A 14732-nucleotide genomic window follows, 5' to 3' on the forward strand; every position below is an offset into this window, starting at 1 on the left:
AGGACTGCTTAGTGTACTACTACCTATTCTTAGCATTTGCAAACTCCCTTGCTAACCCAAGTTAGGCACAACTGCTATTCTGTTAACAAGAAAGCTTCTCATAACTTACAGCTGCCCGAAATGAAAAACCTACAGTACTTAAACAGGTTTTGTTTTTTTACTTTAAACATCAGAAGAGAAAAAAATTGCCTTCTAGTACTATGCAATTAATTTAAACAAGCGAAGGTGATTAAAAATTTCTTGCAAGCTTTTGTTAGCTTTCCTGACTCTTTCCTTTTAGGGAGGCTAACACTTGTTCTCTTCAGAGCTCATTTATCCTGCTTCATCTGCCTGAGCTACATACTTGGGCACGTATCACATTAATCATAGCAAAGTCAATTGCAAGAGCAGCCAGGTAGAGACTTGATTACTGGAAGCCTGAAATTAGTGTAGCTGATTAGGCTTTGGCCAAAAGGCATTATTCTGGGGGAGGTATTATTGATGCACTCCGGGAGTCAGCAGCCAGATGAGAAATCAAGGCACATTTTGCTGCAGCTCTGGACTGTGTTTAGTCTTCCTGCTTTTCTGAGCAGCCTGGGACTATGGTTTGACTCCACAACAGCACATCACCTATATTTTAAAATGCCTTTATTCCATAAGAGTGTACACCTGACTAACAGAAAGGATGGAGGAAAAAGAGCTGGGCTGGAACATCTTTTTCTCCCAGCAATGCTCAGAATGTCCACCAGTAAATGATCATTTGCAACCCCAGAAATGAGAGAAAGTGTACAGAACTGGGCTAAAATTTGTTTCTCTGCTTCACATAACAAGCTGCACTGGCCACACATTCATGCGACTATCCAGTGTCAGGATCTCAGTCAGCCAGGAAAAGACATACAAACATGCTCCTCTCCTTACTCTAAATACAGACAAAATCTACCTCTTTCAGAAAACTCCTTTCTCAAGACATTAAACACTTAGAAAAAAAAAACCTTTTACTTTTTGTATCTAAAGGTATGTGCACAGCCTTTAGCGAGGGTAGTATTTATTAATTACAGTACTTATTATATCTGAAAACCTTTTTAATTCAGGCTGTTCAAGTGATTAGGAATGATTAATTCTCTTAAAGGGAGATGAGCTCCCAGTGGCAATGATATTCCAAGGACACTAAGAAAAGAGGTTAAAATGCAAGAAACAGTGTTTGGTGCTGAGGGACAGGATAGCATGGCCTGAATTGTCAAATTTGTGTGACAGTCCTGTTTATGATAACAGCCTGAGACTCAGAAAAAAGATTCTCAACAGCACTTAAACCCTTTCTCGGGGAAAAAAACAACATCCAAATAAACCCAAAGCACAAGACTTAGAGAGAAAATATTAGCACAAAGATTAAATCTTCATTTTCTATGGGAGAAGTTCCCAAATCCAGACTAAAAATAAATAACTGAGGTATATGGATTCCTACATCATTTAGTTTTAAAAGCTGATTTTGAAAGCACCCATTTTCTATTTGCACTTCTGTGTAAAGTATATGTTTGCCTTACCTATAGTAATGAGATATGATGTATTATTGGTTTTCCATAATTCACTTTTCTGTTGAAACTGGGTTTTATGCTAAAGGAAGATGATCAGGGTATAAATGCTGTTTCTAATGACTCTCTGTAGTTTTGGTACTGTAAGATCGATCTTTATTCTTTAAACTATTCGCTTCCTGAATTGTTTCCATGAGAAATGTTACTAGAGTTGCCACCAAAACCTGTATTTGAAATTGTATACTGCACTTTTTCAGACTTTTAAAAATGTCTTCAAGATTGGATGGAAGCTATATTTAGCTTTCCAAGATTAAAACCTAATTAATTTGGTTATTAATTCTTAAGCTCTGAAAACTGCTGCCCTGCACGCAAGGGAGAAGCTGCGTGTGCAGCACAGTTGGCACGCAGGCAGTGCAGGAAACGAGTCTCTCCGACAGCAGCAGGAGCACAGATCAAGCCATGGCACGTGCTTTATTCCAAGGAGTGCTCAGTGTACCACTCAAATATTTCAGCAGTAGGAGAATCTGCAGCATCAAGCTAACAAGACACAATTCTCCAAAATCAGATAAATTATTACAAAGTACTACGAGTGAGGGAAAACGTGTATTTTTAACTCAAAAGAATAGGTTTGTTTTAATAAAAAAAGGTCTACTGATAAGGTACGGGTAAAGTATACTCTGCAATCCCTTCGAATTGAAAGGTGGCTTTTACAAGCAAAGAAATTATTTTCACCATAAAGCTCAGGCTGACTTCTGTAGGCTATTAATGACAGCAGTGAGATTTTTTAATAGTACATAGTACTTATACTGACTTGCCCTGTCATGGAAATTGCACCCTAAGGCTTTTTGCAAGCTTAACTATTAGCTGCAAACATGAGAAAAAATATTTTTAACTAACCTAGCTATGCTAGAACACTTGTTTTTTACTAGACCGTGCAAACAAACAGTACACAACATACTGAGGTGGCTTTTGCTGAGCCTGCTCATTGCAAAGAACAACATTCTCTGACTGAACAGAAAAGGATGTGAATTAGAGTGGAATCAAGAATATGACTGTACTCAGCCAAGTTGCTGATGGACTTCTCTGAGAATTTTAAGACATGAACTGTTGATTTTCTGTACCAGTAATCTCTTAACAGATTAAACATACTGAAAATAGTCTTATGCATCTTCAACTCAATCCCACATGTTTATGAAGTCAAGGTTTCTGGGGTTTTTTCCTTTGTTTAAGGATTTTAGGTCAAAATTTATGTTTTCTCCATACAGAGATCAAAATTTCCAGCAATAGCCTCTTCTGTTTAGTATAGCCCTTAATGTCTTTTTCATCAACCAGAGATTATTTTTTTTAATGTCCTGCACACACTGCCTTTACACAGAAAAGCCTGTGCTGTCAGAGACAGATGGAAGGTTATTTTAGGCTTCACAATAACTGTGGGGATTCTCTAGAAGTCATACTGCTTACATCAGGAAGTCTGTAGAGCTTCATTGTTCTTTGTAGAGTCATGTTTCTACTCAAATGTGAAAATTTCACCTCCACCAATTTTCTGGGATTTAGTGATCGATGCCAATACCTGGAAATAAAATTAATAATGAGTTTAAATACTATTTTAAGTGTCAGCTTTACTTGCATCCATTTCCCTGCTTTACTGCATTGCTCCTTTCCTCTCCAAATTTGTTTCTAAGCAAGCCTGTACTATGTCTGTAAGAAGCTTAAGCAACAAAAAAATTAAGGAAAAGCTATATCCAAGCAATAGCTTTTAAACAGGCCTGCTATCACAGTATTTTGAATTTAAGCAAATGCTTTTTGATACAGAATGAGTGAGCACAGAGTTAAACATTTTAGTACTTATCATAGCTCTGAAAAACTCACCATACTTACATGGATAACATTTATTTTCTTGTGCAGACAGGACGCTCTGCTCATGTCGAAGCCTTTTGTTGAAGATCTCCCCTTCCTGGGAGATCATTGAGCAACAGATCACTGTTACTCTGTTACTAACACAGCATGGCTTTTTTCCCCCCCATCCTTCCTTACAGAAACTTACAGGATCTTTGCTGTTGGTAGGTACAAAACAATTTCAAATCAAAAACTACTCTGTCCTCCAGAATGCTAGACAGCTGGACTAAAACTGCAGGAACTGAACCTTTCCTAGTAGAAATATAATCCACTCCAAGCAAACAAAATTATACTTGGTTGTAACTCTTCCCACATGGCAGTTGTCCCATCTTTATCAAATGCCGATCAAGACCTCCTTTCTCCAGGAAAGATGAAAGTATCTCAAAAAAGCAAATCATACAATTCCCAGAAATGCTCTGCCATCTCTGGCAAGCAACCAGGTCAACAGGGAAGTGTCCCAGCAGGGAAACAGGCCACTTGAAAAAACACAGGTATACAACGTTGTCAATGCTAGCATGGCTTTCACCACAAGGTCAACAGAAATATTGATTAGTCTATTTAAGGTGTGCTAACAAACCCAAAATTAAATTTTAGTCTGAGAAGCTGTTTTATCCAAGGCAAGGGGGGGTTGGAAATCAAAAAAACCAACCCTGACAAACATTCAGGCCTTCAGGTTAGTCAAGGCCACAACATTTAATAACTTTGAATTTTATGCTTTTATTGTTTCTAGGCAATTACATTAAATTTTCTTTAAAATGACTGCTGTAGGAACCAATGTTATTATGAGCATCACCTAGGTTACCTGCAAGTGGCCACAGGTTTGGGAAGTACCACTCCAGCAGTGTAAACAGCTTGAAAAATTCCTTCCAGGTTTACTCTTCTGGTTATTTCCCGAATTAGTACAGGTGCTACCCGTTTAGATCTCAGTTTCTTATGGACACACAGAAAATTGATTTCTACCATTTTCTTCACACTAAAAGGACAATAAATAGAGGAAAAATTAAAGAAAGTTACACAGTGCATGTTTTCATTTGCATAATTACAGTTTCCCATATTTGACAGAAGAATTTGAAGTAAGAATAAATTGGCCTGTGACAAAGTACATCTGCAACAAATACTACTCTATGATACTGTGACTGTAATGGCAAATTGTGCAATATGCAAGTTAAGTCTAACGTGTTTGCTATAGTCCTTTTTCAAAGCTCTATTCTATCAAGACTCAACCAATTGCCTTACTTTAGGATGCAGAAGGGCATCCAAGCACATGTTACGTGGTACCATAATGCTTTATGTTTGTCAGTGTACAAACACCTGTCCAAGAAGACTAGCTGATTGACTATCCTTTAAATACTTTCCAGTGTGGTCAGAAAATTGTATGCCAATATCTGTATAATTCATCAGTAAGAAAATTCCTTATATATTTATTAATAGTCTTCATGCAATGAGCTCACAAGTTTGTTTTTTTTTTAAGGGAGGAAGAAGGGGAAGTGGTGAGAAGAGTAAAAAAAAAAAAAGTTGCTACATACACAGGATTCTTCTGACTCTTTATGATCAGTGAGCCTCCTTCTCTCTTTTTAAGTTTTCTATAGCAATGGACAGCAGTTGAAGATTTGTTTTGTGGCATTATTCTTTCACAAACACAAAACTAATGGTGCATTTTACCTGTCATATATACGAATACTTGCAGGGATGGCACTTATGAATCCTACCAGTTTTTTGTTTGAAGACACTCTAACCCCACAGTGCCACTGGGGTAACCAGCCTGGAGGACGTAAGGCCCTAGAATTGATGACAGAAATAATTACAAATTACTGCCTAAGAAGATGTAATAAAAACACCTTTCTTTGCACTTCAGGCAGAACAGAATGTGGAACTTGCTACTCACCACAGAAGAAATTCAGGCGAATAATCAAACCTAAACATATTATCATCATCTTCTACGTAATTCTCATTTAACAGTGTGTATAACTCCTTCAGCTGAAAACACACAAAAAAATACAAAGATTTATCCATGCATCAATGAGAATAAACTTGAATTATTTTAGATACATATAAAAATCGTTTTACTTACAACTTCGGCATTGCTAAGATCCAATGTGTCCCACATAAAACCTTGTGGCAAAGAATATGGCTCTAGGCGGACATTGTCCTTATCTGGTTCAATTGCACCATGTGAGGTTATAACTTCATCTTTTGATGGAGGAGGGGGGAAAAAAAAAACCAAAAAACTGTTATATTGCTAGCTTTCCTGATAGTTCTCTAAACTGCATTTAATTCACATCATGTATTTTCTCATAATTATGTGATAGGAACATGAAGCTTTTAAAAAATGGTGAAAAAATTAGTATTATTAGTTTACACTACTTTTCATTCTCACAGATCACATTCAGATCAATGACTGTCTTGTCAGAATATTTATAGATATGCACAGAACCACTCTACCTCAACTGATACCCACTATTTCATAACACAGGACAACTTATCAGCACATGCACAGCATTTAGCAAGCCACGAGATCCACAGTCTCATTATGAGAGACATGTTGTACTCACATCTAACAAGCTCAGATCTTGTTTACCACCGACTTGAACAGACCTGATCTCAACAGGATTACTCAGGAGCAGTGGCACAGCAAAGCCAGGGTATTTAAAAGATACTGCTGATACGTGAGAAGTGTTCCTAAAATCCTACATGAAGGCATGCTTTCTTCTCCTCCCTTACTTTACAACTCCGGTCCCTCAGTGTACAGCTATTGACAGCTGCTGTTCCTCTTCTATGGAGCAGCACATGCTAAACCACAGAATCATTTAGGCTGGAAAAGACTTTTAAGATCATAATCTAAACACTAACCTTACACTGCCAAGCCTGCCACTAAACCATCATATCTACATATCTTTTCAAAACCTCCAGGCTGGTGACTCTACCACTTCCCTGGGGAGCATTTTCCAATGCTCTGCAACCCCTTCAGTAAAGACATTTTTCCTAACATCCAATCTAAATCTCCCCTGGCACAACCCAAGGCCGTTTCCTGTTGTTCTATCGCTTGTTATCTGGGAGAAGAGGTTGACCCCCACCTTGCTACAATCTCTTTCAGGTACTTGTAGAGAGCAATAAGGTCCCCCCAAGCCTCTTTTACTCCAGGCTAAACAACCTCAATTGCTCCTCATTAAGACTTGTGCTCCAGACCCTTCAAAAGCTTTGTTGCCTTTCTCTGGCCACACTCCAGCAACTCAATATCTTTCTTGTAGCACTGTCTTTTATGGCAGTAGCCAGATTATGTTCTAAGGGCTTTGGACCATCTGATTTTCTCCCTGCATTACCTCACAGCATCCCTACAGGCCTCCTGAGTTGTCAGCCCCTCCTCCAAAGGCCATAAACCATCATTCTCTTTCTTGAATTCCTCGGGTGGTGCGTGTGCCCCATCCCTCCTTGGGCCTGCTCTACAATCTCAGGAGTTCCTGATAAGCCTTGACCAAACTACCAAAGTTGGGCTGTGAAACATCCCCTGACCATAACAGAAGCTCCGGCATAGTAAAGGTGGGAGTGACACCGACTGTATCAGGATCATCCACTGCCTGAACAAGGTGGGGAACAAAGGATAATCATTTATCCCCAGATAATCAGTTACCCCCTGACAGCCTTGGAACACTATTTACCTGAACTGTAGCCAAAGTGAAATGGTACCACTGCTACTGGACCTTTTTTTTTCCCCCAAAAAGCAGTTACCAATGTGGGTTATGGCCAGGATGGAAACTTACTGATGACTAAAGCCAGTCACCTTGCAACCCCATGAAGAGGGGCCCTAAGTGAGGCCCTTTAAGCTGTCCTGGACCACAGTGGGCTGCACCAGCACCTCCCTCTGAGTGGGAAGCCTCTCAGAGCTTGTAAACCCCAAGTCTGCGATATTCCAAAGACTGTTGCTGAGGTCAAGGCCTCAACACCACCTCAAGCTGACACCCCCGCTCCTCGAGGCTCAACCCTTCCTGCTGAGAAATGGAAATGGACTTGATGTATGTCACTGAACTGCAGGGGAATTTTTAACAGATACCTCTGCATACCTAAACACGTCTACATCTCTGTGCCTGCATGCAATGTGTGTGAATTGAGTATAGTATCAATGTTGTTATGTAGAATCTATAATTAAGTCACTGTTATAATAGTAGTATCCTACTGAATCACTTCATAAATGTTAAATTAGTCAATGATTAGAGTACTGCTACACTCCTTTGCAACCTTATCTTTTTGCACCCATATCCTTGGCACCCTGACTCTTCTGCATCCTCAGCCTCCACGTAAATCATTCTAAATTGCTTCTAATTCCATTTTCCTATGTATGCTTCATCTATGTTGAATGTTGCCATTGAACTTTCTGTTAAATTGCACTTCCACAAATTTATATTAAAACCTGTTTTTTGCTGATATCTTTCATGGTGATTCTTTAAGTGGCCCAAATTACTGATTTGCAACTTCAGTTCCAGCTGAAGTTCTCTATTCAGCCAGGCCCGTCTTCTTCCCCTTCAGCTCATCTTTTGACACATGGGGACAGCCTATTCCTGCATCTTTTAAGTTTTCCTTCTAAAGCACATCCAGCTTTCCTGGACATTGTCACCCTTCAGGACTGCCTACCAAGGGACTCCGCCAACCAGGCTCCTAAACAGGACAAAGTCTGCCCTCCAGTCCAGGGTGGCAGTTCTCCTGACCCCCTCCTTACTTCTGCAAGAATCGAAAACTCTCTGATTTCACAGTCACTGTGCCCAAGACAGCCTCCAACCATCACATCACCCAAAAGTCCTGTCTTTTCATGAACAACAGGTCCAGCAGAGCACCTTCCCTAGTTGGCTCACTCACCAACTGTGTCAAAAGTTATCTTCCACACACTTCAGGAACCTCCTAGACTGTCTCCTCTCCACTGTATTGTATTTCTAGAAGACACCTGGTAAGTTGAAGTCACCCATGAGAACAAGGGCCAGCAACTGTGAGACTTCTTCCAGCTGCTTACAGAATATTTCATCTGCCTCTTCATCCTGGTTAGGAGCTCTATAACAGACTCCCATCATGGTATCTGCCCTGTTGGCCTTCCCCCTGATTCTCACCCATAAACACTCAATCCTATCATAACAATCATCAGGCTCTTGAGAGTCAAATATTACTTAGTAGTACGAATTTTTCCCAAATGATGCACATTCCTGACAAATAGTTATGGCTTGCCATCCAGCTCGGAAGGTCACCATTATTAGCACCTTTAAGCAAACTCTGAAAAGTACCAACAGCCCCAATGTTACTGCCACTACATGGCAGGCTTGGCTTAACTAAAGGACCCATTGCTAACAATCTCAGCTTGAAGACAGAAGGATTCCGAAGTTAATTTAATGCAAAGATCCCTACAACTATTTCTTGAATTGACAGATTATTTTTTCCACCTAAACACACAGAGCACATCGAATAACGATGAATTCCCCATCTGTTCATTCAGCAGATAAAGGAAAAGCTTAAAAAAAAAAATCTATGGGATTAAGAAGAAATTCATAGGCACTGTTGGACAAAACCTTGCTAACCAAATTTTACAAAGCATATTTCTCCTGAACAACACTAACAAATCATTTTCTAAGCCAATGTATTGACGTTTTTAGGCTGACAATTGGCAGACTCTCGTCTCTATGTAAGTGCTGTAAGACATATTGATTAACCTGAACTGAACTCTTGGAAGTACTGTGCAGACACCTGAACTAGCCTGAAAAAGCTTCATTATGGTAAGAGTATTTTTTGATTTACACATCAACTTATTTCAGCTAAGGTCTTCTCTACATTGGCAGGATTGCTGGTCACAATTACTACCATCAGTTTACAAAGGTATCTGGATAGTTTGTATGGAAAAAAGCCATGGCAGGTCAGTTCAATCCAGGGGAAAATACAGTATGCAGGGATTCTGCTCTGGACTTCTCTACACATCAAAGTTGTGAAGAAATGAGATCACTGTGGATTAAGCTATAGACATGGATTAATGTGAAATTCTGTCCTGTGGGGAGAGAGAGCAGCATCCTACCATGCTTTACACTCTACCCTACTTCTGCTTATTCTATACCAGTCTCCAATGCAATGGAGAGAAACCTGAAGGACAAACAATGACAGCTACTGTGCTGAGAATGTTTTACTTCTGAGGCCCCCATGTTTTGTGGGCACTGAAAAGCTACAACTGCTTAACTTGAAGATAACGAAAGCAGAAAAAGAAGAGTCAGAAAGCAATGCAGAAAAAACAAGACAGCCAGCAACTAGAGCAACTATCTTTTTTCAACAAAGACTAAGATATACCAACTGTGTTATCAGGGATCAGATCAGTATAAAAAGTAACTTTCCAAATTCATTAGAAATGTAAAGGCAAGGCGAGGTCACCTCGCCATTTCACCTGGTATCAAGAACAGAGAACAGACTCTGAGAAAGCACATCCTTGAGGCAGGGTACATTGTGGAGAACATGAACACACAGCAGTGAAAGAGTTTGCACACGAGAAAAGTGCCATTATCCACTTAAAGCTGTATGAAACCAGTGTAACCTACAGCAGGAGAGTCATTATTTCTCTGACAGCAAATCTGTCTGTTGAAAAGAATTTAAGGGAATATAAACAAACAAACAAATTAAAAAAAAATCTAAATTTACACTTAGTCACCACTTAAAGAGTTCTTACTTCCCTTTAAGTGGAAAAGACCTCTAGGTTCTATTGTTCAAGAGTTCAGACCTAAAATACACAAAGAAATGCTACATCAATAGCATTTCCAATTTTTATAGAGAACATCAGAATGAGATTTATTAACACTGTATCTTGTTGTAAATTATCTGGAGGGGAGGTAAGCACTTTCCTAGAAAACATCAAGAATTCCACATAAACTATACAAAAGACTAAGGATCTCTACCACACACAGTCCAACTTAATACCCATTTTAGAGAACACGCCACAGAGCTGGCACACACATTCCCTCAGTGGTCATAAGACAGATCTTTTGCCCAGATCCCATTAAACTTACTAAGTTTAGGTACAGGTTGTGTATCCCAAAACTGGTATTTACGTTTGGTAGCCTCATCAATATTCTTTGCTGGGCCTTGGCATGCAGAGAGCAGCTCCATTGCCCTCTGGATGTCTTGAAGTTTCTGCATTGGAATGGCTGGATTCTGCACACATAGACAAACAGAAGAGGAAGATTACTGAGCATGTTTACTTTGAATAACTGTAAAAACTTGTTAATTTTTTTTACTTTTATGTATTCTTTCATGTATTCTCATCATGCTTAGTTTGGGTATAATCCTTGGAGACAGGAGGGTGGAAAAAAGGTGGGCAATAGCAAGCAACTTCACAAAATAGTTAACAGTCTTGAGTAGCACTTGCATTTAACCATGAAACTTCAGCATTTTTAACACAAATACTGCAGCATCAAGACAGGACACAGTATCACAATAGTAAGAGCTTCTTATAGTCCCTGTTCCCTCTAGTAAAATACAATAAAACAAAAAGCAGCAGGTCAGCTTAGATATACAAAAATCTAAAGATACCGTTGGAACACATGGAGCTGTTTGAAGTTGTAGTTTACACATACAATATAAAATAATATTTAAATTCACTATGGCTCAGTAGTACCCAAGTACACTGGAGTGCCACGTTTTAACCTTAGTTATATCGCATCTGCCTTTATTACCTTGCAATTATTAGATAACTTTCCACATCATATGTGTAGGAGTTAACCATCTTGCCACTAATGTCAAGTGTGCCAACACTCCCAATCACTCCCATTTTAACTGACAAACATAAAATAAACCAACTTTCCACTTAGAAGTTGAAAAATCTTTATAGAAAAGTTATCTGAAAAGCATAAACCTAAGACTAAGTGTTTGTAAACTAAGCTGTTAAACCCTCACTTTTGATCACTCTGACTAACTGCAACTGGAATGAGAATTTTACCTGCATAAGAAAGTGCAGAAGAATAATGGTAACAGACATTTAAATCTACAGGGATTTTCTCCCCTCTTTTAAAAGCTATTTACTCGTTGTGTTTTGTTATCTGCCAAGTGGTAAGTCCTATTCTGAGGTATACTAACAGAATGCTTGGGCTCAGTTTCCCAACACTGCAGTGCAATAATGCATTTGAAGGAATAGTCTCAAGTCCATTGGGAAATTCTAAGCAATTCTGCATAGAGATTTCAAGCCAGATTTTTTTTTACTGAATAGCAATGGATTGCTATTTCCATATTTCTTTCTAGTATTCATGTGTTGAAAAACCACCATAAATTAAATGTAATAATGACAGTAAAGCTTCGTTTGGGTGGACATCTGCCTCTAGTATCCTTTGTCACAAAAGCAGTCTGTGCCTGGAGCTCAAGCAGTCCATCATTTACTATTTATAATAAAATCTTAATTTACTTAAAGTAATGAAAGAAAATGCATAATGTTTAAGTACTGCAAAATTTTACCTGTAAGCATGCTTTAAACACCTGTCACCTGAGTATTTGTGAATTAACATACTAACATAGTTTAGAGCAACACTGCTGCAGCATGAAAAGCCTACTGTATTTCTATATCCAGACTACAGAGACATAAGTTACTTTTCCCAATTAAAAATCAATTTGTCTGTTATACACTGACCTGACCCAAATACTTCTAATGCCACTAGATAAATTCTGAAATCTTATTAATACCTTATGAAATCACACATAAATGTTGACAAACTGTAATTGATTTGTTTTTTCTACATTAAGAAAACAGGAAATCGAAGAAAAAAATTAAAATATTAGGTTCTAAGAAAGATTGCACCAGCATAATAGTAAAGTAAGAAGTTCATGTTCTGGTACTAAATACAACACTGTTAGGGACATCAGGAGGAATCCCCTTTTTGTTTAAAACGTTCAGGGATCAGCCTGGCTAAGAAGTTTACTTTCAACCCTTTTTGTTTTCCTTTAATGGAAAGCAAGAAAAACCTACACAGAACTTGACGTGAATTAGCAAAAAAAAGAGCTATTTTGTGTAATTTCAGTTTAGGACAAATATCTCCTCACAGCACAAAACAGCACTGTTGTGCAACACAGCTGAGGTACACAATGACGTTTTTGCCTCAGTTTTGGTGGCAAGATGTGACCTCAGGCCTTTGATGTCCCCCAGCCCTGTAGCAGAGTCTGTGAGACTTCCATTAACCACAGCAGGAGAGAAAGTTAGGGACCATTTAGCAAACAAATCATGCCAGGTCCCCCAAAACAGGCCAGATGCAGGTGAGGGTGCTGAGGGAGCTGTCTGATGTTAGTGCAACTAACAAGTGTCAAGAGTTAAAGGTTATAGCAAGTGGTGGAGGTTTCCTACAAATGGAAAAAAGGAAACACCCATTTTCAAGAAGGCAAGGGGAAGGATTTTGAGGATGTAGAGGTCAATACTATTTAATGACATGACAAAGAGCGCTTTCTCTGCAAGTACACAGATGACACCTGCTTGGCAAGAATGTTGATACACTGGACCACAGAGCTGCTATTCAAAGTTACTCTGACAGGCTGGAAACAGAAACTTAATTAATTTTGACAAAGGCAAATGCAAAGTCCTCCATCTGGGATAGAAAAAGCTCATGGAATGGCAGAGGACTGGCTAGGTAGCAGCTTTGCAGAAAAGAACCTGGAGGTCCTGGTGGGCAAAGGGCTGAACATGAGCCAGCAATCTGCTGGCCAGGAAAGGACAGCTGAATAGTGAGTCGTACCTGAAAGACTGGGCAGCAAGGTTTCCTCTTTATTGGCACCCCTTAGGTCTCATCTTACAGTTTCCATTAAAAGAAAATGTTCCCCATTACAAGGAAAACATTGACAGAGTGTAGAGTGTTCATTTGAGGGCCACCAAGATTAATGGGGGGCTGAAGCACATGACACACAAGAAGACAAGAGACCTTGGTTTGTTCAACCTTAAGAAGAGAAGATTGAGGAAGTAAGAGAAATCTTATTACTGCCTAATGGAAGGATGTAAAGAAAGCTGAGCCAAATCTTTTCAGAGGAGCATAATGATAGGACAAGAAACAATGGAGACAAGTTGCAAAAATGCAAAATCCATTTAGATACAAGGAATTACTATTTTTTTCAACCAAAAGTGTAGTCAAACACTGGAACAGGTTTCCAAAAAAGGTTGTTGAGTCTCCTTGGAGACTAAACTGACTGATCTAGGCCTGAACAACCTCATCTAGCTGGATCTGCTCTAAGCAGGAGGTCAGTTGAAAGACCTCCATATGTCCCTTCCAACCTGTTATTTCAGGACTATGTTGTTTAGGCCACTGGTGACTAAAATAATGACTGATAACACTGCAGATATGGCAAGCTTCCTTCGTGTCAGTGTGGAGAATCCACATCACTGGTACTTGTAATAAATAGAGAGTGATCAAAATCTTTTGAGATGGGCAGTGAAGTGTCCTCACTGTAAACATACAGTGCTAACAACAAGCATTTATTGCTGTGGTTACACTCACATCAGTGCTCAAAATGTCTAATATCACACATAAGAAAGGGAGAAGCCAAGGAGACTCACTGTTCTGTTTTCCTAATGTCCAAACAGATACACCCGTTTACAAACTCACATGACCTCAAAATCTTTTTTCAAAATCATTTTCAATGAGTTCAGGAGCCCCACTGAGTATTACATGATGATCCTGTATATATTCTCTTAGAGGTAGGTGTACAATGTCACTTTTCTCTGAAATATTTTCTAAAGCTCTTTTCAACCAAGAGCAAGCAAATGCTACAAGCCTTTTTTCCCTATATTTCACATAGCAGAAGGAATACAAAATCTAAATATTACTTAAGTAGCAGAGAAAAAAAAAATACTTTTCTACACTGAGCCAGATCAGCAGTCTACAATTCTTTCAAAAAAATCTAAAGCAGGATAGTTGTCCAAAACATGCAGCAAAATCAGATCTATACATATTTAAAGTGTCCCCTGTGCCAAATGTGTCTATTCAGAGTAATCAGGGGGACACAGAGAAGATCTAGAGACAACACAAGAATCTTCCAGTGTGTTAATGAGCCACACAACTTTTTCCCCCTAAAATTAGCTGGTAGCCCCAATGTCACAGACAAATCTTACAGGATGAAGATTGCTACTGGTACGATGGTGTAACACTCTACACATTAACTTGATAAAGCAAATAGAACTATTTCAACATGTTCAGTGCTCCATAAACTTTTTTAGTCTTACAAACTTCAGTTCTCAAACTCAGATTTCTCTTGAGATAAAAGCTGCATGCTAAAAAGACACCAAATCATGTCATTCACTGCTCATTCAGAACACGGTAGACAAAAGCACATAGACAATGATATTTTACC

At 38.9% G+C, this 14732-nt stretch overlaps 2 protein-coding genes across 2 annotated transcripts in view; both read right to left on the reverse strand.

Moving 5' to 3' along the window:
• Positions 1–14732, reverse strand: part of ITGA8 (integrin subunit alpha 8) — a 361437-nt gene that overhangs the window by 75106 nt on the left and 271599 nt on the right. The gene's annotated exons all lie outside the window — the stretch shown is intronic.
• The window catches only part of NMT2 (N-myristoyltransferase 2), a 35771-nt gene that overhangs the window by 11774 nt on the left and 9265 nt on the right, over positions 1–14732 (reverse strand). Inside the window, exons 3-8 of the mRNA XM_051802569.1 lie at positions 10424–10568; positions 5476–5594; positions 5290–5381; positions 5067–5183; positions 4207–4377; positions 2970–3078 (exon numbers count right to left, since the gene is read on the reverse strand). Coding sequence (XP_051658529.1) covers positions 2970–3078; positions 4207–4377; positions 5067–5183; positions 5290–5381; positions 5476–5594; positions 10424–10568 — 753 coding nt within the window. The remainder of the gene's footprint in view (positions 1–2969; positions 3079–4206; positions 4378–5066; positions 5184–5289; positions 5382–5475; positions 5595–10423; positions 10569–14732) is intronic.

This window comes from Manacus candei, unplaced genomic scaffold, assembly GCF_025592945.1.
Source record: "Manacus candei isolate 608988 ecotype Guabito, Panama unplaced genomic scaffold, ASM2559294v1 h1tg000056l, whole genome shotgun sequence".
Lineage (NCBI taxonomy): Eukaryota > Metazoa > Chordata > Aves > Passeriformes > Pipridae > Manacus > Manacus candei.